The 25405-nt window shown below is 39.9% G+C and overlaps 1 protein-coding gene across 1 annotated transcript in view; it reads right to left on the bottom strand.

The window, feature by feature from the left end:
• ADAMTSL1 (ADAMTS like 1) overlaps window positions 1-25405 on the bottom strand; it is a 445880-nt gene that overhangs the window by 148557 nt on the left and 271918 nt on the right. Inside the window, exon 16 of the mRNA XM_003260400.2 lies at window positions 14498-14708. Within this exon, the coding sequence (XP_003260448.2) occupies window positions 14498-14708 (211 nt within the window). The remainder of the gene's footprint in view (window positions 1-14497; window positions 14709-25405) is intronic.

The following is a 25405-nucleotide window of genomic DNA, read 5'->3' as shown; positions in this document are numbered from 1 at the left end:
ACACAATAATAATGGGAGATTTTAACACCCCACTGTCAGCATTAGACAGATCAACGAGACAGAAAGTTAACAAGGATATTCAGGAATTGAACTCAGCTCTACATAAAGTGGACCTAATAGACATCTACAGAACTCTCCACCCCAAGTCAACAGAATATACATTTTTTTCAGCACCACACCACACCTATTCCAAAATTGACCACATAGTTGGAAGTAAAGCTCTCCTCAGCAAATGTAAAAGAACAGAAATTATAACAAACTGTCTCTCAGACCACAGTGCAATCAAACTAGAACTCAGGATTAAGAAACTCACTCAAAACCGCTCAACTACATGGAAACTGAACAACCTGCTCCTGAATGACTATTGGGTAGTAATGAAATGAAGGCAGAAATAAAGATGTTCTTTGAAACCAACGAGAACAAAGACACAACATACCAGAATCTCTGGGACACATTCAAAGCAGTGTGTAGAGGGAAATTTATAGCACTAAATGCCCACAAGAGAAAGCAGGAAAGATCCAAAATTGACACCCTAACATCACAATTAAAAGAACTAGAAAAGCAAGAGCAAACACATTCAAAAGCTAGCAGAAGGCTAGAAATAACTAAAATCAGAGCAGAACTGAAGGAAATAGAGACACAAAAAACCCTTCAAAAAATTAATGAATCCAGGAGCTGGTTTTTTGAAAGGATCAACAAAATTGATGGACCGCTAGCAAGACTAATAAAGAAGAAAAGAGAGAAGAATCAAATAGATGCAATAAAAAACGAAAAAGGGGATATCACCACCGATCCCACAGAAATACAATCTACCATCAGAGAATACTACAAACACCTCTATGCAAATAAACTAGAAAATCTAGAAGAAATGGATAAATTCCTCAACAAATACACCCTCCCAAGACTAAACCAGGAAGAAGTTGAATCTCTGAATAGACCAATAACAGGTTCTGAAATTGTGGCAATAATCAATAGCTTACCAACCAAAAAGAGTCCAGGACCTGATGGACTCACAGCTGAATTCTACCAGAGGTACAAGGAGGAACTGGTACCATTCCTTCTGAAACTATTCCAACCGATAGAAAAAGAGGGAATCCTCCCTAACACATTTTATGAAGCCAGCATCGTCCTGATACCAAAACCTGGCAGAGACTTAACCAAAAAAGAGAATTTCAGACCAATATCCTTGATGAACATTGATGCAAAAATCCTCAATAAAATACTGGCAAACCGAATCCAGCAGCACATCAAAAAGCTTATCCACCATGATCAAGTGGGCTTCATCCCTGGGATGCAAGGCTGGTTCAACATACGCAAATCAATAAATGTAATCCAGCATATAAACAGAACAAAAGACAAAAACCACATGACTATCTCAATAGATGCAGAAAAGGCCTTTGACAAAATTCAACAACCCTTCATGCTAAAAACTCTCAATAAATTAGGTATTGATGGGATGTATCTCAAAATAATAAGAGCTATCTATGACAAACCCACAGCCAATATCATACTGAATGGGCAAAAACTGGAAGCATTCCCTCTGAAAACTGGCACAAGACAGGGATGCCCTCTCTCACCGCTCCTATTCAACATAGTGCTGGAAGTTCTGGCCAGAGCAATCAGGCAGGAGAAGGAAATAAAGGGTATTCAATTAGGAAAAGAGGAAGTCAAATTGTCCCTGTTTGCAGATGACATGATTGTATATCTAGAAAACCCCATTGTCTCAGCCCAAAATCTCCTTAAGCTGATTAGCAACTTCAGCAAAGTCTCAGGATACAAAATTAATGTACAAAAATCACAAGCATTCTTGTACACCAATCACAGACAAACAGAGAGCCAAATCATGAGTGAACTCCCATTCACAATTGCTTCAAAGAGAATAAAATACCTAGGAATCCAACTTACAAGGGATGTGAAGGACCTCTTCAAGGAGAACTACAAACCACTGCTCAATGAAATAAAAGAGGATACAAACAAATGGAAGAACATTCCATGCTCATGGGTTGGAAGAATCAATATCGTGAAAATGGCCATACTGCCCAAGGTAATTTATAGATTCAATGCCATCCCCATCAAGCTACCAATGACTTTCTTCACAGAATTGGAAAAAACTACTTTAAAGTTCATATGGAACCAAAAAAGAGCCCGCATCGCCAAGTCAATCCTAAGCCAAAAGAACAAAGCTGGAGGCATCACGCTACCTGACTTTAAACTATACTACAAGGCTACAGTAACCAAAACAGCATGGTACTGGTACCACAACAGAGACATAGATCAATGGAACAGAACAGAGCCCTCAGAAATGATGCCGCATAGCTACAACTATCTGATCTTTGACAAACCTGACAAAAACAAGAAATGGGGAAAGGATTCCCTATTTAATAAATGGTGCTGGGAAAACTGGCTAGCCATATGTAGAAAGCTGCAACTGGATCCCTTCCTTACACCTTATACAAAAATTAATTCAAGATGGATTAAAGACTTATATGTTAGACCTAAAACCATTAAAATCCTACAAGAAAACCTAGGCAATACCATTCAGGACATAGGCATGGGAAAGGACTTCATGTCTAAAACACCAAAAGCAATGGCAACAAAAGCCAAAATGACAAATGGGATCTCATTAAACTAAAGAGCTTCTGCACAGCAAAAGAAACTATCATCAGAGTGAACAGGCAACCTACAGAATGGGAGAAAATTTTTGCAACCTACTCATCTGACAAAGGGCTAATATCCAGAATCTACAATGAACTCAAACAAATTTACAAGAAAAAAACAAACAACCCCATCAAAAAGTGGGCAGAGGACATGAACAGACACTTCTCAAAAAAAGAAGACATTTATGCAGCCAAAAAACACATGAAGAAATGCTCATCATCACTGGCCATCAGAGAAATGCAAATCAAAACCACAGTGAGATACCATCTCACACCAGTTAGAATGGCCATCATTAAAAAAGCAGGAAACAACAGGTGCTGGAGAGGATGTGGAGAAATAGGAACACTTTTACACTGTTGGTGGGACTGTAAACTAGTTCACCATTGTGGAAGTCAGTGTGGTGATTCCTCAGGGATCTCGAACTAGAAATACCATTTGACCCAGCCATCCCATTACTGGGTATATACCCAAAGGACTATAAATCATGCTGCTATAAAGACACATGCACACGTATGTTTATCGCGGCACTATTCACAATAGCAAAGAGTTGGAACCAACCCAAATGTCCAACAACGATAGACTGGATTAAGAAAATGTGGCACATATACACCATGGAATACTATGCAGCCATAAAAAATGATGAGTTCGTGTCCTTTGTAGGGACATGGATGAAACTGGAAAACATCATTCTCAGTAAACTATCGCAAGGACAAAAAACCAAACACCGCATGTTCTCACTTATAGGTGGGAATTGAACAATGAGAACTCATGGACACAGGAAGGGGATCATCACACTCCGGGGACTGTTATGGGGTGGGGGGAGGGGGGAGGGACAGCATTAGGAGATACACCTAATGCTAAATGACGAGTTAATGGGTGCAGGAAATCAACATGGCACATGGATACATATGTAACAAACCTGCACATTGTGCACATGTACCCTAAAACCCTAAAGTATAATAAAAAATAAAAAAGAAAAAAAAATAAAATAAAGAGCAACAAAAAAAAAGACTACATTGAAAAAAAAAAAAAAAAGACTCCACAAGAAAACTATTGGAACTGGTAAAGAAATTTAAATTCAGTAAATTTGTAGGGTACAAAATCAACATACCAAAATCAGTATTTCTCTATGTTCAACAGTGAACAATGTGAAAAAGAAATTTAAAAAGTAATTCCACTTATAATAGCTACACACAAAATTTAAATACTAGGAATTAACCAAAGCAGTGAAATATCGCTATAATGAAAAGTGTAAGACACTGACGAAATAAATTGAAAAGGATATCAAAAAATGGAAAAATATTCCATGTTCATGGATTGGAAGGATCAATATTGTTAAAATACCCTTACTACCCAAAGCAATCCACAGATTCAGTGCAAACCCTGTCAAAATATCAAAAACATTCTTCATGGAAATAGAAAAACAATCTTAAAATTCATATGGAACCGCAAAAGACCCAGAATAACCAAAGCTATCCTAAGCAAAAAAACAAAACAAAACTGGAGGAATCACATTATCTGGCTTCAAATTATACTACAGAGCAATAGTATCAGCTATAGCATAGTACTGGCATAAAAACAGACATATAGACCAGTGGAATAGAATAGAGAACCCAGAAACAAAACTATAGAGCTACAGTGAACTCATTTTCAACAAAGGTGCCAAGAACATAAACTGGGGAAAAGACAGTTTCTTCAATGAATGGTGCTTGGAAAACTGGATATCTCTATGCAGAGGAATGAAAATAGACCCCTATCTCTTGCCATATACAAAAATTAAATAAAATGGATTAAAGACTTAAATCTAAGACTTCAAACAAAGAAGCTACTACAAGAAAACATTGGGGGAAATCTCCAGGACATTGGTCTGGACAAAAATGTCTTGAGCAATACCCCTCAAGCACAGGCAAATATCAACAAATGGGATCACAAGTTAAAAAGCTTCTGCACAGCAAACAATCAACAAAGTGAAGCGACAACTCACAGAATGGGAGTAAATATTTGCAAACTACCCTGACAAGGGAGTAATAACCAGAATATATAAGGAGCTCAAACAACTCTGTAGGAAAAAAATCTAATAACCAAAAGATGGGCAAAAGATCTGACTAGACATCTCTCAGAAGAAGACACAACGGCAAACAGGTATATGAAAACGTGCTCAATATCACTGATCATCAAAGAAATGCAAATCAAAACTACAATGAGATATCACCTCACCCCAGTTAAAATGGCTTTTATCAAAAAGACAGGCAATAATAAATGCTGGAGAGGATGTGGACCAAAGGGAACCCTTATACACTGTTGGTGGGAATGTAAATTAGTACAACCACTATGGAGAACAGCTTGGAGTTTCCTTAAAAAAGTAAAAATTGAGCTACCGTATGATCTAGCAATCACACTGCTGGGTATATACCCGAAAGAAAGGAAATCAGTGTATCAGGGAGATATCTGCTCTACTGTGTTTGTTGCAGTATTATATTTTTTACAATAGCTAAGATTTGGAAGCAACCTAAGTGTCTATCAACAGATTAACTGATAAAGAAAATGTGGCACATATACACAATGGAGTACTATTCAGACGTAAAAAGAATGACATCCAGTCATGTGCAACAACATGGATGGAACTGGAGGTTATAATGTTAACTGAAATAAGCCAGGCACAGAAAGACAAACATTACATGTTCTCACTTACTTGCAGGACCTAAAAATCAAAACAATTGAACTCATGGACATAAAGAGTGGAAGAAGGATGGTTACCAGACACTGGGAAGGGTAGTGAGGGGCAGAGGGGGAGGGTGGGATGGTTAATGGGTACAAAAATATGTAATAGAATAAGACCTACTATTTGATAGCACAATAGGGTGACTATAGTCAATAATAACTGTAGATTAAAAAAAACTTAAAAAGAGTGTAATTGGGTTGTTTGTAACTCAATGGATAAGTGTTTGAGGGGATGGATGCCCCATTCTTCAAGATGTACTTATTTCACATTATATGCCTGTATCAAAACATCTCATGTACCCCATAAATACATATACTATTACCCACAAGAATTAATTTAAAATAGGTATTTTTTGTTAAAGGCCACTTCTTCATTAAAGCCTCCTCCAACCCCTCTGCATTTTGGCAAACAAATCACCTCCAACCCACCCTGACCTAGAAGGGTATCTTATCTCTTCTATAAGGGCTCCTCGTTTATGTGCCTGCTATTTTCCTCTCCCTCCCTGCATGCACACACGATTATGAGTCTTTTGAGGAAAGGGAATGCATTCATCTTTATATTCCCCAGAGCCTAATAGAGTATCTGGCAAAGAGCATGCACTTCGTAAATGTTTGTTGAATTGATGATTGGATGAGCAAAAGAGCTCCAAATCCAGATGTTAAAAAGATGTAAAACAGGCATCCAGCTGATGGGCTGATCATCCACCTTTTATCAGGCTGTTTTATCATTAGCCAGAAGCTGCTTCGCAGTAAGGCAGCAGTGGGTTTCAGCCAGTGAAGGTGTGGGCTCTGCTGGAGACTCTGACGCTCCAGGTATGGGAGGCAGCCATCTAGCTGAGTAAATGTCAGGGATTTTGCTCCTAAATGCTTGTCTTGTCTGTGTTCTCAAATTTTCTTCAGTGTGTTTGCATTGATGAAAGGCATTTTTAGAAATTTAAAAAAATTGTAGAAGATGAAATTTGAAAGGAGTCAAGGCTCCAAAGTCTGTGATGACTTTGTGAATGTGCTAAGATGACCTGGTGAGGCCGACAGTTCTTATGTAAGAGGCAGGATGCAAAGAAAAAAATGTTTCCAAAGGAGCAATGGCAAGAGAAATTTAATGAAATTAAATAAAAAATGTTTGCCTTTATGAGTCATCATTTAAAATAATATTCCAGTATGAAGAGATAAATCTCCAGTAAGGGGTATTATTTTTAAATATATGCAATAAGCAAAATAAATAACAAAAATAGTATTTATATTGCTTATACCAGCTTCCACACACGTTTCATGATATGAGTTCATGGGTTCGTTTTATAAGAAAAGTAAAAAATACACAATAAGGAAAACAATTATGTCTCTACACAAAAAATACAATGGCCCAAGTGTCCTGTACTTTTAAAGATTTTCCCATGATAAGCACATAAATAAATTCTGCCTGTATTGAAATTTCTGGTTTCTTCTTGGTAGTTTAATTTACTGAGAGCTGAGTTGATTTCCTTGATACTTTTACTAACATTATTGAACCCAACACAAAGTGATGTTTATGTTTTGTTTGTAAGGCCAACTTTTCGTTTAACATAATGGACTCTGCACTCTGCTTACAACTTCCAACTCACTTCATTTGTTTCTTCATTCACTCGTTCATTCTTTCACCAAACGTTTATTGAGTACCCACTGAGTGCTAGGCACTGTATTGGATGCTGGGGATTTATAAAAAATTGGTTACTAAGCCTCAGGTATTTGCAGTCCAGTGAGGGAGAAAAACTTACTACACAATGTGATCAGTTTTACGAAAAGGGTATACAACAAAGAGTGCAATTAAATCTCTCTGGGAAAATTGGGGAAGCTCTAGAGAGCAATGACACATGAGCAATTTCCAGGGAGATGAGGATGCTGGCATAGTCAGATTGTGTGTATGCACTCAAGGTGCAAAGGGACATGGCATGTTCAGATGACTCAGAGCAGTCCTTAGACTGTGCACCATTTGGGTCCATGAAGAAGAGTAGGTGGAAAATTATTCCGAGACATTAGATTAGGGGCACATGGTGAAGTGCCTTTGGACATAATCTTAAAACCATGAGGTATCAATAGGGGTTTCAAAGTAGGGGGTAACATGATCCAATTTGTAGAAAATGACTCAGGCAGCATAGGCCAGTAAGTTCCAAACAATACTGTTTTGTGAAGTATTAATAGTTATGCCATGGAGAAAGGGCTTCCTGGCCAAATAAGTCTACGTAACACTGCGTACCATAACCCTATGCAGGGGTTCTCCGTGCATATTCATATTTTAAAGGCTCGAAGAGAGAACCTGTGGTGAAGAATCATCAATACCAAGTTGGGAAACACTGGATGAGAGTTAGGCAAGATGAGACAAGGAGATCAAGTAAAAGACTGTTTGTAAGGGTTTGATGAGTTGATTATAAGGAGAGGGATTGGAAAGGAAGAGAGTGGTAGGGGAGATATAGAAGATGGAATAAAATAGGGTATAGGTGTTGACTAAGCGTGAAGGATGCGTGAGGCTGATAATGGCTCAAGTTTCCAGGTAGAAAGCAGGACAGATGGTGGTGTCACCTACACGAAAATGATCAATGACGAAAGGCCAGGTTAATGGGGGAAGGGGTGGCAGGCAGGTGTGTATCAAGCTTGGTGTTAGACCTTTGGAGTTTGAGGTAACTTAGCAACGTGTGAGATTGAGGGAGCCCATAGGCAGTTGGACACGGTGCTATGCACACAGTCGAGGTCATAGCTGAGCCAAACTGAATTAGGGCCTAGAGAAACAAAGAAAAATGAGAACTGGAATCTCACTTACTAAACATAATTATTAAAATGAGAACAGAAGTCTTACTTCAGCCATTTTGGGGATTAGAATTCCCTTGTTCATCTAGTCTCAGTTAAGCTTTCTTGACTCTGGAAGTACAAGAGGTGTATGCTGTACCGTCAAGGTTTTACATTCTTGTTATGGTGTGAAGCAAGCGGCTGCACATCCATCAAAATCAGAGCAATTATGCCAAAGAACTTCCTGCTAATAAATAAAAACAAAAACAACCACATGTGAAGCTGGACTTTCAATTTGTTTTGCTATGTTTATTGCTGCCTCTAAAGATAGGATCAAGTGTCCATTTCCTTATGAAATACACTATTGAAAATGAGATAAACATCCTAAGAGTTTTTTCCTCCCTGGGACAGAAAATTTTAAATAAATATAGCCTCTAACTTATGTGGATTTATATTTTAGTCACTGGAATATAACAAAACTGATTACTATGTGACTCTGCCAGAATTCAGTTCTCTAATCCAAACCAAAGGTATTTTTGTCTTTGCTGGAAGGTATGTATGTATGTTTAAATCTAGAAAATGAAAACTTTAATTCTCAGGCATTTATAGTTACCATTAAAATTCTCTTTTTCTTTGTATCACTAGCAGGGACTCCTCTCCCTTATGCTTTTTTACACAGCTGAACTGCAGGCATTTTGAATTGTGACCCTGATTAAGAAAGGTTTAGAGGGAAATGGCAGCACAATCACAGTTTTAAGCAAGGCAGGGATCCAGAGACTGTGGCAATTTTTTCTGTCTCTGCACAGATGTGTGCAATATGTATATACAGTTGGGTGGACGCAATCTTGAACATAAAACATATGCAATATAGAGAAATAAATTGTGTTTCAAAGTGGACCAATTCATTTCAGTTTAACCCTTCAGCACCTTTTTTCTTTAATTCCTTGTTTCAATTTAATTTTTAGAACAAAAACAAATGAAGGAATATTGATGCATATGATACATACATTGATATATTAGATATAGAGAGGCAAAAGGGTAGTGGAAGACAGGTTCCCAATCTCAAGGAGCCTGTGCTAGTGGAGACTAAGTGCTTTGCTTACAATAAAGCGGATGGTGATGGGCTGAACAGTGGCCCCTGAAGATATCTTCATCTCAATCCCTGGTACCTTGTGCAATAAAAGGGTCTTTACTGATGTGATGAGGGCTTCTGAGAGGGGGAAATGATCCTGGATTATCCAGGTAGGCTTGAGGTAGTCACAGTGGTCCTTAGAAGAGGGAGGCAGGAGGGTCTGAGTCAGAGAGAGAGCATGAAGGGACAGAATTAGCAGTGGGAGGAAGATGGAGGAAGGGCCATGCGTCTAGGAAGCATATGGCCTGTAGAAGCCGGAAAAGACAAAGAGATCCTCCCCTTGATCTCCAGAGGGCACGCAGGCCTGCTGATCCCCTGAATTTAGCTAGGTGAGACTGAGTTGGGACTTCTGATCTCCAGAACTATAAGATAGTAAGTTTGTGTTGTTTTAAGCCACCAAGTTTGTGGTAATTTGTTACAGCAGCAATAGGAAGCCAATGTACAGATGAACTGTCCTGGATAGAGGCAACAAATACTGAGTGTTCCGTAAACTGCTGATTTTAGTACTGTTACCAGATTTCTTCACAGTTTGACAGTTAAGAGCAGATAGTAAAGAAGTCTTGGGAAAGCCATACTGCATAGTGGAAAAGAAAATGAGTTTGAAGCACACAGGGCCCCTTTCACATTTACCAGCCTTGTGACTTGGTTTCCTCACTAGGTTGCTGTGAGGCTCAAGAGGGGCCAAGTGCAGCAAATGAATTATAAAAGAGAATGCTCAAATTCCTATTAAGCTCACAATACTTCAGGTTCCTCACATGCAAAATGGGGATAATATTAGTAACTATCACATCGGATAGTGAGGATTAAGTGAGTTAAATATATAAAGTGTCTAGAGCTGTGCTGAACACAGAGAAAGTGATGCTCTCATTATCAAAAGCAGCAGCTCCTCAAATGTAGCAAGTATTCAATAAATGACACCAGCAGAATGGGCATGTACCTTTCTAGCATCAAAGTCAATGCTTTGCAGTTGTCTCCTGGGAGTTATGGGGTCTCACTGAGACTTGGTCTCTGCCTTCATTGACCTTGTGGTCTAACTCGGAAGTCATGAGAAAGCACCTGAACGGGTAACATGTGGTTGTTAAGTGAGTTGTCTGCCCCTGAACACCATGTGGCTTCAGTGTAGAAGGATAATAGAGGAGTCACTGCAGAAGCGGGAGGCTGCCTGCTGGGCCTTGACCAGCAGAGGGGAGTGGGAAATGGTAGGTGGGCAGGGGAGTATACGAGCAGGGATGGGAGAGCCATGCCTGGAGACAGGGCAGGGACAGATGTGCAGAGGGATGAAGGCCTGAACAAGACATGTACTGGCTTTAGAGTCACTGAGAAAAATCCTAGCAGTAGACCGTCCTGATCAAAGTGTTTCAGACTAAATTGTGGTATAGGTAACAGTGATTCTCAATCACAGTGTTGTAACTCACCCCTGTGTTATGATCCCTCATGAGCTGTGCAATAAGTCACTTATAACCAACACCAAAGAGGAGGAGGATGATGAGTGTATTTAATAAATTGCAGAAGATGCAGAGGACTACATTCACATAAAATAAGTGTTCAAAAGCTGTCTAAATATAAACTAACAAGATATTAAAGCTATTAATAAATTGTTAAGGATAAATATGAAATGAATCCTTCCCACAGACCAGAGATGAAAAGCAAAGGGTAGAGTATTAAGAGGCAGAACTGAAATAAAGATGGTCCCCTAACAACCAAAGCTAGAATTAGATTTCTGTTTCATTTCTGCTTGTTTCTAAAACAAGATCTTAACATCAATACTTGGACTCCATGCTAGGTCTTCTCCGGACCTGCAGAATGTGTAAATATTGGTTATTTGCCATTTGTCAGACAAATACTCTACAAAGAACAAAGAAGGTTGCATTCCTATCTGGCAGATGACAATTTACATAATTTATGTTTTTTTCTCCCCAGAAAGAGAAACATACACATGAGGTCAGTGGTAACACTGTGTTCACACAAAGAGGAGAGAGAGTTTCTCCCCTCAAACAGGCAATGTCTATAAGGTTGTTATCTGTATCCTTTTAAATGAAACATCTGATCCCCCATCTCCTTTTCTTTTGTAAGAAAGAGGCTGTAGGTTGGGTGTTGAAGGATTGGAGACCTCAGCAGTATCCTCTGGCAGATCCTTGCTAAATGGAAAAGACCAGGTGAGTGTATACCAAGTTCCTCAGCAGTTGCTGGGGAATCAGGGCTAACCAGGCAATGGATTTTCAACAGCTGGTGTCCTAACTAAGCTGAGTTCTAAAACCACAGCCAACTAGCCTAGGGATCCCTGAAGTTACTCTGGACTTACTGCACCATACAACATAAACAATGGTTTCTTCTCACAAGCAGCCAGCAATAGCTAGTTTTTCCCAACAAAACTTAGCCAGAGAAGTTGGATTTCAGTAAATAATGTAAGATGAATAGTTTATTGTTTACTCCAGGTTTAGAGATTCCTAAAAGTGATCAAAGATTCTTTTTTTTTTTTTTTTTTTTTTTGTTGAGACAGAGTCTTGCTCTGTCACCCAGGCTGGAGTGTAGTGGTGCAATCTCGGCTCACTGCAACCTCTGCCTCCTGAGTATGAGTGATTCTCCTGCGTCAGCCTCCACAGTAGCTGGGATTACAGGCACCCGCCACCACACCAGGCTAATTTTTGTATTTTTTTTTTTCCAGTAGAGACAGGGTTTCTCCATGCTGGACAAACAGACCCTATGCACCAAACCATTAACAGGGCTGTCTCTGGAGGGTAGAAACACTGCTGACCTTCTATGTTCTTTATTTCTTGTTATGTTTGACTATTTTTCACAATTATTGTGTCTCAGGTGTGAAAGAAACTTTTTAAAGGTCCTATTAAACTGTAGTCACTGATGCATTGGATGAACTTCAAACAGTTGTTTAACTATGAAGTTTCCCAACCTGAAAAATGGACTTAAACCTGACTCATCTTCAAATGCTTCTCCCTAAAAGAAGGAAATAGAAAAGCTTTCAAAGTAAATTCATATCTTCACAGGCCCAAAGTAGATGAAAATTTAAGAATAAGTGATTCTTTGGAAGTCCACTGTTTCAAATAGGGATGCTGGGCGTACAGGTGGTGGTGGTGGCAATTGACCAAAAAAAGGTCATATATGTGGCTGTGCCCTAAAAACTGAAAAAGCATCATCAGTCAATGTCATTATTCAGCAGCATGTGTGGCTATCAAAAAGACATTGATGCTTCACTGCATTTCAAGACTAGAACAATATTAAGACCTATAACCATAAAAAACATATCAGGAAGATGTAAAGCCAGCATTTTCAGGGCCTATAAGGAATATTCTTCATCTATTCATTCATTTCATCATTCAGTAAACATTTTATCCATAACTTATGTACCTAAAAGCAACAAGCTACTAATAATACGGGGACTTAACAATTTCAACAGTGGAGGTTGATTTGAGATGGTTCCTCACCTTTTATTAGGATTGGCATGGGTTAGTGGTGCCGTTTAAGGTCATAGATTCACTCCAATTAGAGGTAACTTAGTATAAATGCACTAGCAATCAGGTGACCTGGGTTCTGGTCCAGGCTTTATGATCTTAAGGAAGCCTACATCTAGGCCACAGTTACATCATCTGTAAAACAAAAGTGTTCATGTTTAATCCCTGAAAGGCCTTTTAGCCATACACAATGGGTTTGGTATAGTGGAAAGGGGGAACATAAGACTGAGTTGATAGCCAACCCTAAATTTGCTAGCTGTGTTTGCCTCAGTTTCCTCAAACCTAAAATAAGACTAATAAAACCTTATTTTAACTGAATTGTTGTGAAGATTTACTTCAGCTTGGTGAGCAATAATATATATTTCTTAAGTGCTGGTACATTGGTGTTCAAAATATATGACATCCTCTTCCACAAACCATCCACAGTATCAGGGAATTAATGAACATAGCCATATACATTTAAGCTCTACAAGAAAATATATATTCAATGTCTGTTGCCAGAGGCTTCATACTTTAGTGTTTTGCTTATTCATCAGTATTTGATTCTTTGAGTGTTTTACTAAACCACAGCTCTAAGATGGGCAAGGAGCAAGGAGAAGGAAGAGGCTCTGCCAAATGATTAGGAAAGCACAGAGGAAGACACGTGGCTGCCTGGAAATGGGAGACCCTTCAGCACAAGGCAAGGGTATGTGAGCTGTCATCCTCTCTCCTTCTCCACTGATGACTATATCATTTATTACCCAGATTGGGACACTTTTGAGAGTGAAAAAACTGTCTCAGTGAAACAGAGATGTATGTCTCCTCCACCTTTCATGCTTACTTTTTGTGACCTTTGTTGTCCCTTTAAAGCAGTGTCTTATGTTCTAATAGGGAGCAAACTGCAAAATAAGATTTTATGCAATCAACCTAAAATCCTGTGTTTTTAAAAGGCATGCAAAAAGATTAACGTTTGATAAATGCATATTATTTTTAGATAGGAAATTAAGATAAAATAATTGTGTCATTATTATATATGCCTGGTGCAGGATCAGAAATTTTGTTTGTAAAGGGATAGCATATATTTTAGATTTTATGAGCCATATGTTCTCTATCACAACCACGCAATTCTGCCTTGTAGTGCAAAAACAGCCATAGACAGTACGTAAAATAATGGGTGTGTTCCAATAAAACTTTATTTACACACACAAAAAAGGCTATAGGCTAGATTTAGCTTGAAGGCTGCAGTTTGTCAACCCCTGTTTTGAAACAATGGTTCCCAGACTTTTGGAATTCATAGGACCAGGAAAATAAAAATACTTGGAATTGGCTCAGCATTTCTAACTTCTTACATTGCTAAGTAATGAAGTTAAAAAAAATCATTGCCTACTACCCTTATTTCTTAGAATTTTAAACAGCAAAAAAACTAGAAAGGGTATAAATTAAGAACAAATTTAGCTTTATGGAAAACCCACCTCATTGTCTTGATTTTAAAAAATTTTCCTTAGCTTGGTGACAGCTTTGTCATAAATATGCTCAGGTTAACAGATGGGTCATCTGCATTGCTTTTGGAGGTCACTGGGGTGTGATACAGTAGAAAAAGCATGGTATTTGTAATTAAAAGATCTGGATTTAAATCAGGTTAGGGGAGTACTAAGAAGGGAGAAATGAGCAGATCTTGAACATCCCTTTAACATCCCTGGACAACAACACTCTGAGACAGCATCCCTTTTTTGAGTCGCTGTGGCAGACAAAAGCTCCAATATTGAGTAACTTCAGAACTCACCGGCTGCCACTGTGCAGGGTACCAGGCTGGGGGGCAATTGAAGCGGTTACAAGCTTGCACCGTGCTGGGCTTCGGCTGGCGACACAGCTCATCAGCCAGGATGACTGTTTCATTCATCTCTCTGGAAAGCAGGTGGGTGCAGAAGACATCTCTGGTCTGTAGGCCGACCCCACATGTGAGACTACATGGGCTCCACTTGCCAATTTCCCACCTGAGAAGAAATCAGAGAGGAAGAGGACACACCCTTAGTACCTGTGCAGAGAACGTTTCCCATGAACTCAAATGGAGTTAAAACCCCTAACTGGGAAAGTGGGAAGTGCCAGCCCAAGATTGGCTGGCAGCTCTATCCTAAGCCTAGAATCTATCCTCTCCCTTAATGCTCTAGAATTCATTTACATTAAAGCAAAGAGGGAGATAAAATGGAATATCCAATTTTTACCCACAAAATCACCAGTAATGGTTACAACCATGTTTATTCTGATGTGATATATAAACTTCATCAAAATAAGAGGGGAGTACTAAATGAGACATAGATTGAGTACATAAAGGCTTTGGGCACCACACACTGAATTGTGGGGCTTAAAGAGGACTTTCTGCTAATCTCTCCAGCCCGAATTCTTAGCAAGACTGAAAATTTTATGCTTGTAATTCTTTGGCTTCAAAGTGAAAGGTCATTGGCTCCAGCTTCCTTCAAAATTCCATTGCTGCATAGAAACGTCTCTGTCTTATGTTTAAATATCATCACTGCCTGGGACTGGATAATGTAACAGAAGTGAAGGCTGCTCCATCGATCAGTCTTCTTGAGGGGAAGTAAAGTGAAGAGAGTGGCTCATTATCTGGATGTAGCACTCAAATACGCAGATGAGTTGAGTGCACGAACTGGCCATTTCCAAAGGGCCAAGTCTTGAGAAGTAGGTTTATAGTGAGCTAAGGGCCTATGAAAACAATCCCACTGTATTTCCCTGCTGATGCAGCCTCCAAACTGGGAATGGTAAGGACAAAGCTCAGTCGCTCAGGCTCTAAGTCAGAAGCATCCTCCAAAGATCAGTTTTAGAAAGTTCTGTTTACAATATGAGGCACAAAGATTTTACAAACAGGAATTGGCCAAGAAAACATGGCAAGTAGATCCTTTAGTAGCTAGTCCCACCTAGCTTTTGTCCTGAAAGTTGGTTGAAAATTTTTTGGCCTTAATGTTTTTCATCAGACTGTAATACTAAGTGTATGCTCTCAATCTCTTCCTACTGCTCTGACATGTAACTAACTTTCCAACCTGTTTCCACTACCTCCTTTCATCTATGCTAAGCTTAGCCATATCTGTAATAATCTGTTTGTTATTCTCCATTTATGCCCCATGGTTTTCTAGTTGTGTCTTTATGCAAGTTGCATGTCTAATTTGGAATATCTTTTGCCCTTTCCTTGCCCTTTAAAATGTCTTTCATTTCTATATATCCAAATATAATCCACATTTAAAACACTGTATCCATACTTGCTCCAGACACTGACCATTTTCTCAGCTGTATTATGGTTATTCTACCCGTCAAGGGCACTACTAGAGTGTATACCTCCTGATGTAGGGCATGCATCTGAGTCAGTTTTGTATCACTCACAGGGTCCATAGAACACCTTTTAGATAGTTAATGTTACTGGTTAAATGAGCAACTCGATGAGACCTACCATCATAGAGGGCACCTTAACACATTATGTCATTTAATTTCCTCCAGAACAATATGAGATAAACTCTATTGATTACCCTCATTTTACAGTTGAGGGAACCTGGAAATCCAAGAGGCTGACTTGTCCAAGTACCCATAATTAGTAAGTAGTGAATCCAGGATTCAGACTTGGTTGTTTCTGGCTCTAGAGCCTCTGCACTTTCTATTGTACCATGCTGTCTCCAAAAAATACCTTGAAAACTCTGTGAACATTTGCAAATTTTTAAATGAATAGAAGAAGAGAAGCTGGGTTGAATTTATTTCTTTTAGATCCTTGTGTAAATTTCTATAAACTTATCTTATTTTTAAACCCTTGGCTTGAGTTAATTATAAGCTTTAAAACATTGTGGTGTTATTGGTTTTAAGATACATCCATATATTCTTTGCCATGCCTTCCTTCCAAAGGTGGAGTCTTGAGTATGGGCTAGACTTAGTGGCTCACTTCTAATGAATAGAATGAGGCAGAAGTGATGCTATGTGACTTCCAAGGCTAGGTCACAAAAAGGATAATGCTTCCAATTTGATGCTCTCTCTTTGCCCACTCACGGTGGTGGGGAAGCCAGCCATGATGTCATGAGAATGCCCAGACAGTCTTAAGGAAAGTTCATGTGTGAAACTGCAGCCTCCCCAATAATCAGCATCAACTTGCCAGCCATGTGAGTGAGCTACCTTGAATGCAGACCCTCCAGCCCCAAGCTCGCCTTTAGATAACTGCAACCTCAGGAAAGACCTCAAGCCAGAACTGCCTGTCCAAGCTGCCTCCAAATTCCTCACTCACATGAACTGTGAGAGGTGATCAATGTTTATTTTCATTGTTAGCTACTAGGTTTGGAGGGAAATTTGTTATGCAGCAATAGACAACCAAATACAAGTATATACCTCTCCCCAATTTGCATATGTTCATCAAAAGACATATGCAAGAATATCCATGGCAGCATTGTTCATAATAGCTCAAATCTGGCAAAACCCAAATGTGCGTCAACACATGAATGAATAAAAAATTATGATATATTCATACAAGATTATATAAAGCAATGAGAATAAACTGCAACAATAAGCAACAACATACATGAATCTCACAAACATAAAACTGAATGAACAAAGCCAGAAACACAAAAATTGATACTGTGTGATTTATATAAGCTCAAAAGCCAAAACTAATCCACTGTGTTAGAAGCCAGAACATTGGTTACCCTTGGTGGGTAAAAACTAGAAGAGGAGTAGAGTGGGGTGGGCTTCTGGGGCGTTTGCTAGATCTAGGGGCTGGATCTGGGTCCATTTTATGAAAAGTCACCAAGTGTACACACGGGATTTGTGTGTACTTTCCTTACGGGTATTATGCTTCAAAAAAGGTTTTCTTTCCACTCAAGGGAAATACTAAAATGTTGTCTGTGTAAAACAAAATCTAACATCCATGGCCAATGTTGGTGACCCCTCTTTGTATGTCTTATAAAATAGCTGCCTACACAGCTAATTCTGTCCCAAGGTTAAGCTCATCAAAGTAGAGGCTTTACATCCTCACTTCCCCAAACTCTGCCACCATTTCTGGCAGAAATTTAGCCCCTGGGACCTTGAAGCAGAGGCATTTTGGCAGCCATAAGGCCACTTGAGCACTGCTCAGAGAAACTCACAAAACAGACATATCTGCCTGCCCTGATAAAAGTGCACTGCATTCTCAAGGACAGAGGTCAGCAGAAGCTGTCTGTATATTAAGGACTTTGCTGATTCTGGGTAAAAAATATTGTAATCAACTTAGGCCGACAAAGGGAAAGCAGAGACTCTTCCCTACTTCTCTCCTGCAGAGAGGCTGCAACTGTGGGCCTGGGTCTTGCTGGGGGCTGATGCCCTATTCCCTGCGTTCTGTGCCTTTGGCTGTTTCTGAGAGAGGAACTGCAGGCCAGGCAGAGCCGGCCTGGGGGCAAGGTTGGCTATGAGTGGTGGCCTGGGAGACACTCAGAGTCCTTCTCTGAGGTTCTGGGGCCTGGCTTCTGCAGAAGCCCGGTGCAAGGAGGACAGGGGCTCTGGTCTAGGCATCAGAGAGTGAGGGTATTAGTGCCTTTTTCCCCTCTTTGCTTGGCGTTTACTCATCTTTTCGTTTTCATTTAAAATGCTACTTCTTCAGAGAGGAAACCCTCAACTGGGTAAAATTCTCTTACTGTATGGTCGCATTAGTACTTCCCCCTTTGAAAATTCTCAACATACTTGTAATGTGACTTCCCCACTCGACTGCTAGCTTGATGAAAGCATGGGGCTATGTCTATTTTGGTTTACCACTTGTTATGTGTTGACCTGTGTCTCCAAAAAAAGATATGTTGGAGTCGTAACCCTTAGTACCTCAGAATGTGACCTTACATGGAAATAGAGTCACTGTAGATGTAATCGCTTAAGATGAGGTCATACTAGAGTAGAGTGAGCCCTTGATTCAATGTGACTGTGTTCTTATAAGAAAAGAGGGAGACACACAGGCAAAATGTGTGTGACAGAGCCAGAGACTGGAGCGATGCATCTACAAGCCAAGGAATGCCGAAGAGTGCCAGCAGCCACCAGAAACTAGAGGAGGCAAGGAAGGACTCTCCTTACAGGTTTCAGAGGGAGTACAGTCCTGCTGACACCTTGATTTTGAGCTTGATTTTGGCTTCTATGACTGTGAGACAATACATTTCTATTGTTTTAAGCCACCTGGCTTGTGGTACTTTGATACAGCAGCTCTGAATATGAATACATGACCAGAACCTCAGTGTTGAGCATGGTGCCTGGGACCTGGCAGATGTTCAGTAGTATGCAGTGAAAAACTGAGTTGAATTTGCAGTGAACTGTGTGTGCACTTCTGGATTAGTCACATGGCTGGTGGACATCTTAGCTGTGTCCTCTATACAACTGTTTACTCCCAGCTTCAAGGTCCCAGGAGCTCTGAACACCACACGTTTTCCTTCAGTGTGGTGTAAACTCTTTTCGTGATAAACTGGATCTGAATTGACATGCTTTTGACAAGCTGCATCCCACTTTGTGTAAATATTTATACATTTTGCCGCAGCAAGATTAGCCTGTTGGATTATGGTGTTTTCCCCCAGAAATTGCTAGGGGTGTTATACAATTTGTGTCTTAGTAATCCTAACATCTTTCTAAAGTACAAAAAAATTTGGAATCTGAAACACATCTGCTCCAGTGGTTTTGGCTAAAGGACTGTGTCCCTAGATAAGGAGGGTGGTAAACATGACTGCTATGGTTTCTTTCAGCTTCTAGGCTTCAGGTGTTTAGCTTCATGGTTGGGCTCTTGGCCAAAATATTTGGGAGGCTGGTTTCCCCAGCATTCTTTTACTATCCTGCTTTCTTTCCTCTGAGCCCTTCTTCCCCCTGTTTCTGTCCCTTTTGTCAAAACCTGATTGCAGGAAAGGCTCCATGAGTTGACAGATCAAGCTGAAGCCCTCCGGGCTTGACCCCGCCCAGTACCTGAACAACTGACTTCTGACCAGAGGCAGGCAGGAGACAGAGGGTTTCCCTCCACCTTAATGGCTGGAATTAGTCTTCCTGCCCTTTGCCCAGCCTCAAGTGTGCCTGGATTGGCCTGTCGTTTTAACTGGATTTTAAGCTTTCAGCTTGGCTTCCTAATTTCCACTTTGTTTCCCGGACAGTGCTGGAGTTCTGCCCAAATTCCAGCCTACTAGACTGTGGTCCTGTCTCTCTGCCTGGATCTGGCCAGCCCTTGAACTTGGGCTGGGCAGAGCACCCTTAGCCATGCATGAGCTATAAATTGTGACGTGACCACAATCCAGCTGACATCACACATGGTCACCAATAACAATAGTAATACTAACATTTATATCACACTTAAATTAGCCAGATTCTGTGCTAGTTGCTTTAAATGCATTACCCCCTTTATTCCTCTCCACGGCTTCCTGAGATAGGTACTGTTATCCTCCCCATTTTAACAAGCAGGAGCTGAGGCCTGGAAAATTCAAATCATGGACCAGAATGCCTGCTGCTGGGTATCCCTCAATGCCATGCCACCTGTGTCACACCCAAGTCCACCATGACATGGACATAAAGGCACTGAGAATGGGGCTGCTCCTTATCATGGGACCAGCTCTGTGGATTTATGAACCTCAGTTCTGCATGATCTGAGCCTCATTCACTGAGGTCTCAGCAGAGCCCAGAACTTAGCTTACCCAAGATGTGGGAACATGTATTGACTTATTTACTAGTGATAAAGGTACTGTAAGTTTCCCCATTTTACAGGATGAGCTAACAGAGACTCTGAGAGGTTAGGTAACCTGTCCAAAGTCACACAGCTAGTAAACAAGAGAATCAGCATTCAAAGTCAGGCGGCCTGGCTCCTGCATGCCTAACTATTATGTTATACTATCTCTTAAGGCCAGTAGAACAAAGTATTAATAGACCTGAGTGGCAAATGCTGGGCTTCCTGGTGCTTATAGTTTCAGAAAATCACAAATGACAAAATGACAGATCTATTTCTAAATAATAGAAACAAACACACTGATACCACCCAGGGCCGTGAATCCACTTGCAGTTGTTATTTCAGTAAAGCAGCAGTGTACTTGGCAGCCAAATGGGCAAAGGCAGAGTGTGGTCTTCCCCAAGTGTTAGTTTTTTGTAAAGGCGGCCATCAGGGTTAATATGGGTAATCAATGACCCATGATGGTTGACCCTTCTTGGCAGCTTGTGTTTGTATTAGCTATACAAAAGGAGGAATTTTCTTTTCTTTTTTTTTTTTTTTTTGCCTTCCTTTGGACAAGGACTCATTATGTGAGTTGCCAAGGTTTTGCTCCTCTGCTCTTTCAGAGAGGGTAATGACTGTTGCCTCCAGAAACTCATTGTTTGTTGCTGGTATAAATGTTCATAATTTCTAATGGCAGACCCTTCCCACCCTGAGCTATTATGCCCTAAGAACCTTCTTTTACCTTGACTTTTGCAGCAAAGTTTTTCTTTATTCAGAAATTTAAAAAGAAGTTTCGGTTTGGAGGAAACTGAAGTTATTGTAAACTGAAGTTATTTTTTAGAAGTACTCTTTAAACTTGTGTGTAACCCTCTAGCATGACACTTCTGCCCAACACTTCTGTCCTGTGATTTTCTTGTCTTCCAAAGATATTTGTTTCCCTTAGAATGCCTCTGAGGTCGGGAGGTGGACAGCAATCCGACAATAATAAACTAGACACCACTGAGTGTGCCAGCTCTAGAAAGCCTAAGGAGGGGCACATACAGGGTCTAGGATGCATCTCCCTTTCAGGTTCTTGGACTGTCATTAGTGGCTCCCAATTTCTCTCTACATCTCTCAGTTTCCAATTTCTCCCTAGGCCACAGACACCAAAAGGTCACTCAAAAATGCGAATCTGGTCACCTTACTTTGTCTGATTAAAAACCTCCACTGGAGTCAAGCTGAGCTTCAGTGGAGGTGAGGAGCTAGTATGTCCAGGGCTCAGCCTTGCTCCCTGGGGGCAACGGGGCACTGCATGTCTGGAGCTGAACTTTCAAACTGGCCTTTCCTTCTTCCTCTTCCTTCCTTTCCTCTTCCACTTTGTAGGGACTAAACTTTAGTATGAGGTTTGGTGGGGAGTGATCCTCTGGCCTGGGACAGGGGTCAGCACTGGGCCAGGATGGCTGGGAGTCAACTATTCAGGGAGGATTGAACAAATACATAAATACATAAAAAATAATGGGAGCCAGATTTCTTATGGTCAGAGGAGAGAGTTACAAATATGCAAAGTGGAAAGACAAAGATAAATCTAGTAGAATTGAATTGCTGTTGCAAACAGTATGAACTCATGGTTTTTAATAGATGGATAGACACAGATATATCAACAGATATAAATGAATATATACAACTATACATGTATATTTGTACAGTATTTCCTAGTTCTCTCTGAAAGGCCTAGAAGCAATGACATCCCAGTAGTATCAAGCAAATCGAGTGCTCAGATCTTGGGTTCTAAATACCATTCTCCATTAAAAGGAATCAGTTTCTGTAGAAATAGCTGACTTCTGGGCAGGAATTGGGAGAATAAAAAATGAGCCTGAAACAGTATGTTGTACCAGAAAATTGAGAAGTGCTCAAAGAATGATGGGGTATATGTCAAAAGGGCATAGGGGCCAGCTTGAAAGGGCTTTTGCTGGTCCTGTCTGGGACAATTTGATAGTAATATATTTTAATCCTTTGAGCAAAGTAGAAATTCATAAATAAATAAACCAGAGAGAAGAGAAAACTACCTTATAGTAGAATGCCTATTAATAATCTAGAAGGAATGACAGAATTTATAAAGTTACCATTTGGCAATCATCATAATAATAATTGACTCAGGCAGTAATCATCAATCAATATTAAATCTAGTGGGTCAAAGGTTAATGATGAACAGGATATTTACTTAGCTCATATTGTCCCCCATAAAATACTTCTTTGTTACTTATTAAGTGCTACATATTTATTAATTTTACAGTGGAAACACCTGGCTGACTATCATCTTAACCAAGTGATAAGAGTGAACATCACCAGTAATGAGACACATCATCATCATCTGTCTCCTGATATGATGTACTAAGAAGAACATAGGACACTTCTGTGTTATTTCTGTCAAAAATTCAAAAATCACAAGAAAACACCAAGCAAACACACATGGAGAGATGTTTTACAAAGTAACTGGCCTGTACTCTTCAAAAATGTCAACTATATGAAAGATAGAAGACTGAAGAAATCCCCCAGATATTGAGGCATAATACAGGACCCTGGGCTCTAAGATCAGATTGTTTGTGAATGAATTGTGCTCTGCCACCCTGCAGTTGAATAATCTCGGGAAAGTTACTTAATAATTCACTCATATTTAAAATGGGAATAATGGCAATACCTACTTCCCAGGGCTGTAATGAGGCTCAAGTGAGAACCTCCATGTAAAGGGTGAAGCCCATCCTGGCACAGATGAAGGGCTCTGTAAGTATTAGCCAATATGAACTGTTATTACTGCATGCTCAGTAAATATTTGTTGAATGCAGAGATGATTATTGTGAGGATAGGAAACAAGTAAGTAGAGTGAGGCAGCTTCCTAAAGTCAGTCAGAGAAAGTAGCCATAGGTTTTGGAGACTGAGGAGAAGGGCATTTGTGACATGTTCAACTTAGTTTCTCATTTAAGCATTCATTGCTAAGCATTGTGACAGATCCAGAAGTGGAAACCATGCTTACCACCTTTAAGATGCTTTCAGCAAAGATGGAGAAGGCAGACAAAAGCCCAGGAGACATAGCAAAGAATGTTAGGTAACGGTTATGAGCGAACTTCTAAACTATTTGGCTAAACCATGAGGACTGCAAGAGTTCAGAAAATGTGCATTGTGGTGCTCATAACTACTTGTATTGACCTGATCAGTTGCACTTCCCAAAGACTGTTTATGTCATCTCACTTCATCCTCCTAACTCTGAAATAAGCAAGCAGGCATTATCATCTCCATTGTATGGACAAGCAAGCCAAGGCTCAGAGAAACAAGTGATTTTCCCAAAGTTGGGATGGGCACTTGGGTTACTCCTCTACCCTGCTCAGTCTCTAAGGACTGGAGGAGTGAATCACGAAGGGTTACAGAGAGAAGGAAATAGAAAAAGTCAGAAAAGCAGTTATATCCGGCGATCGCAGATGGATTTGCTACTCCTCACTTACAACCACTATATTCTAGAAAACCCTTAGAAGAGGCCTAGAAAAGACAAAGTAAAAGATCAAAGGAGATATTAGACATTAAAGAGCAAAAATATGTTTGAAGGCCAAAAATTAACCAGAAACATGTATGATAAATCACACCATGAGAATCGGGGGCTGTCTATCAAACAGTAACTTGCACGGCTCAGGAAATAGTAGATACAGCCACACTTCTCCTGGAAGTCTGCCTGCACGCTGTGAGGTTGTGCCTCCATAAAAATAGTGATAGCCAAGATTACCAAACACCTGAAGTGGCAAAGCACTCATTTCTGCTTGAAAACAGTTTGGCCATGCCAATTTGCCACACCTTCTAAATCATCTCTAAAATAACTTTAAAAAAAGAAAATCAATGTTACCAACCTTATGTATGACTCTTGTCAAGCCATCTTTGCTATTTTGTAAATTAATAAATAGCTCTTGAAAAAAATGGCACTTGCAGCAAAATACACATTTACCATCTCATTACTAGCATGCCATTTGCATCTAAACCTACTTCCTTTACAGAACATGGCAAACAGCAGAATAACACCAAAACTAGGTCCAATTATATAAAGTGTCTTCAGCCTTCCCTCACTCTAACACACTTTTCTATGACATCTCACTGTCTGAAAATACTAACGTGCCTGTTCACCTACACACAGCTTGATTTAATTAAAACTTCTAAGCTCTGGTTCCCATTTTCTGATCACCCTGTTTTCTGGGTGATAGCACATTAAAATGAACTAGAATTCCTGCTGGCTGTTATAATTCAGATATGAGCCTCTTGAGAAACAAATTAGTAGGGTGGATGATCTGCAAAGTTATTTTTACTCCGAGGAGTTTGATATTTTAGGTGGTTTGTCTAGATTTCTAGGTATAAATTTCTTGTTAAAAATAGTTCCAGGGTTGTTCTCCTTGTGGTGGTCAAGATCATAGAAGAAATTACTTGCATCATGAATGGTGTCATCTGTTGTTGTGTTTCTTCTCTAATACCATCTTTTGGGTTTTATTGCAGTTTGTCTCTATTTTATATTAACTGATTAGCATCTTCACACTAAAAGCCTTCCACTAAATGAACCCCTTTTCTTTTCTAGAATTACCTCCTTTATACAGAGTGAGTTTCTGTCAGGCTCAGCCACTTGTTGGCTTCCCAATACACCATGTTTCTCTGTCACATCTGTGAATTTGCTTCCAGCTTTTCCTGACTTCATGTTCCTACCTCAAGATCAAGGACTGATTCAAGCCCTTCCTCTTCCAGCAAGATTTCCCTCACCATCCCAGCTCACATAAACTGTACCTCATTGCGATTCTATTGGATTTACTTCCATTTACATTCTGCAATACTTACTACACAGCTATTCTAAGTAAACTGCTATAGCATTTACTCTGACACAATTCTCTTTGCTTAAATGTTTTTCCCCTAGTTATCATCCCAAGTAGACCACAAGGCATTTAAGATTTAGGATCAAGTGTTTTGGGATTAAGGAAATAATCTGACATTCATCCAATCAGGCCATTAATGTCTCTA

This window comes from Nomascus leucogenys, chromosome 1a (assembly GCF_006542625.1).
Source record: "Nomascus leucogenys isolate Asia chromosome 1a, Asia_NLE_v1, whole genome shotgun sequence".
NCBI classification, from domain to species: Eukaryota; Metazoa; Chordata; class Mammalia; order Primates; family Hylobatidae; genus Nomascus; species Nomascus leucogenys.
Note: the sequence above shows the minus strand (reverse complement) of the source record. Positions and strands in the feature narration are given on the sequence as shown.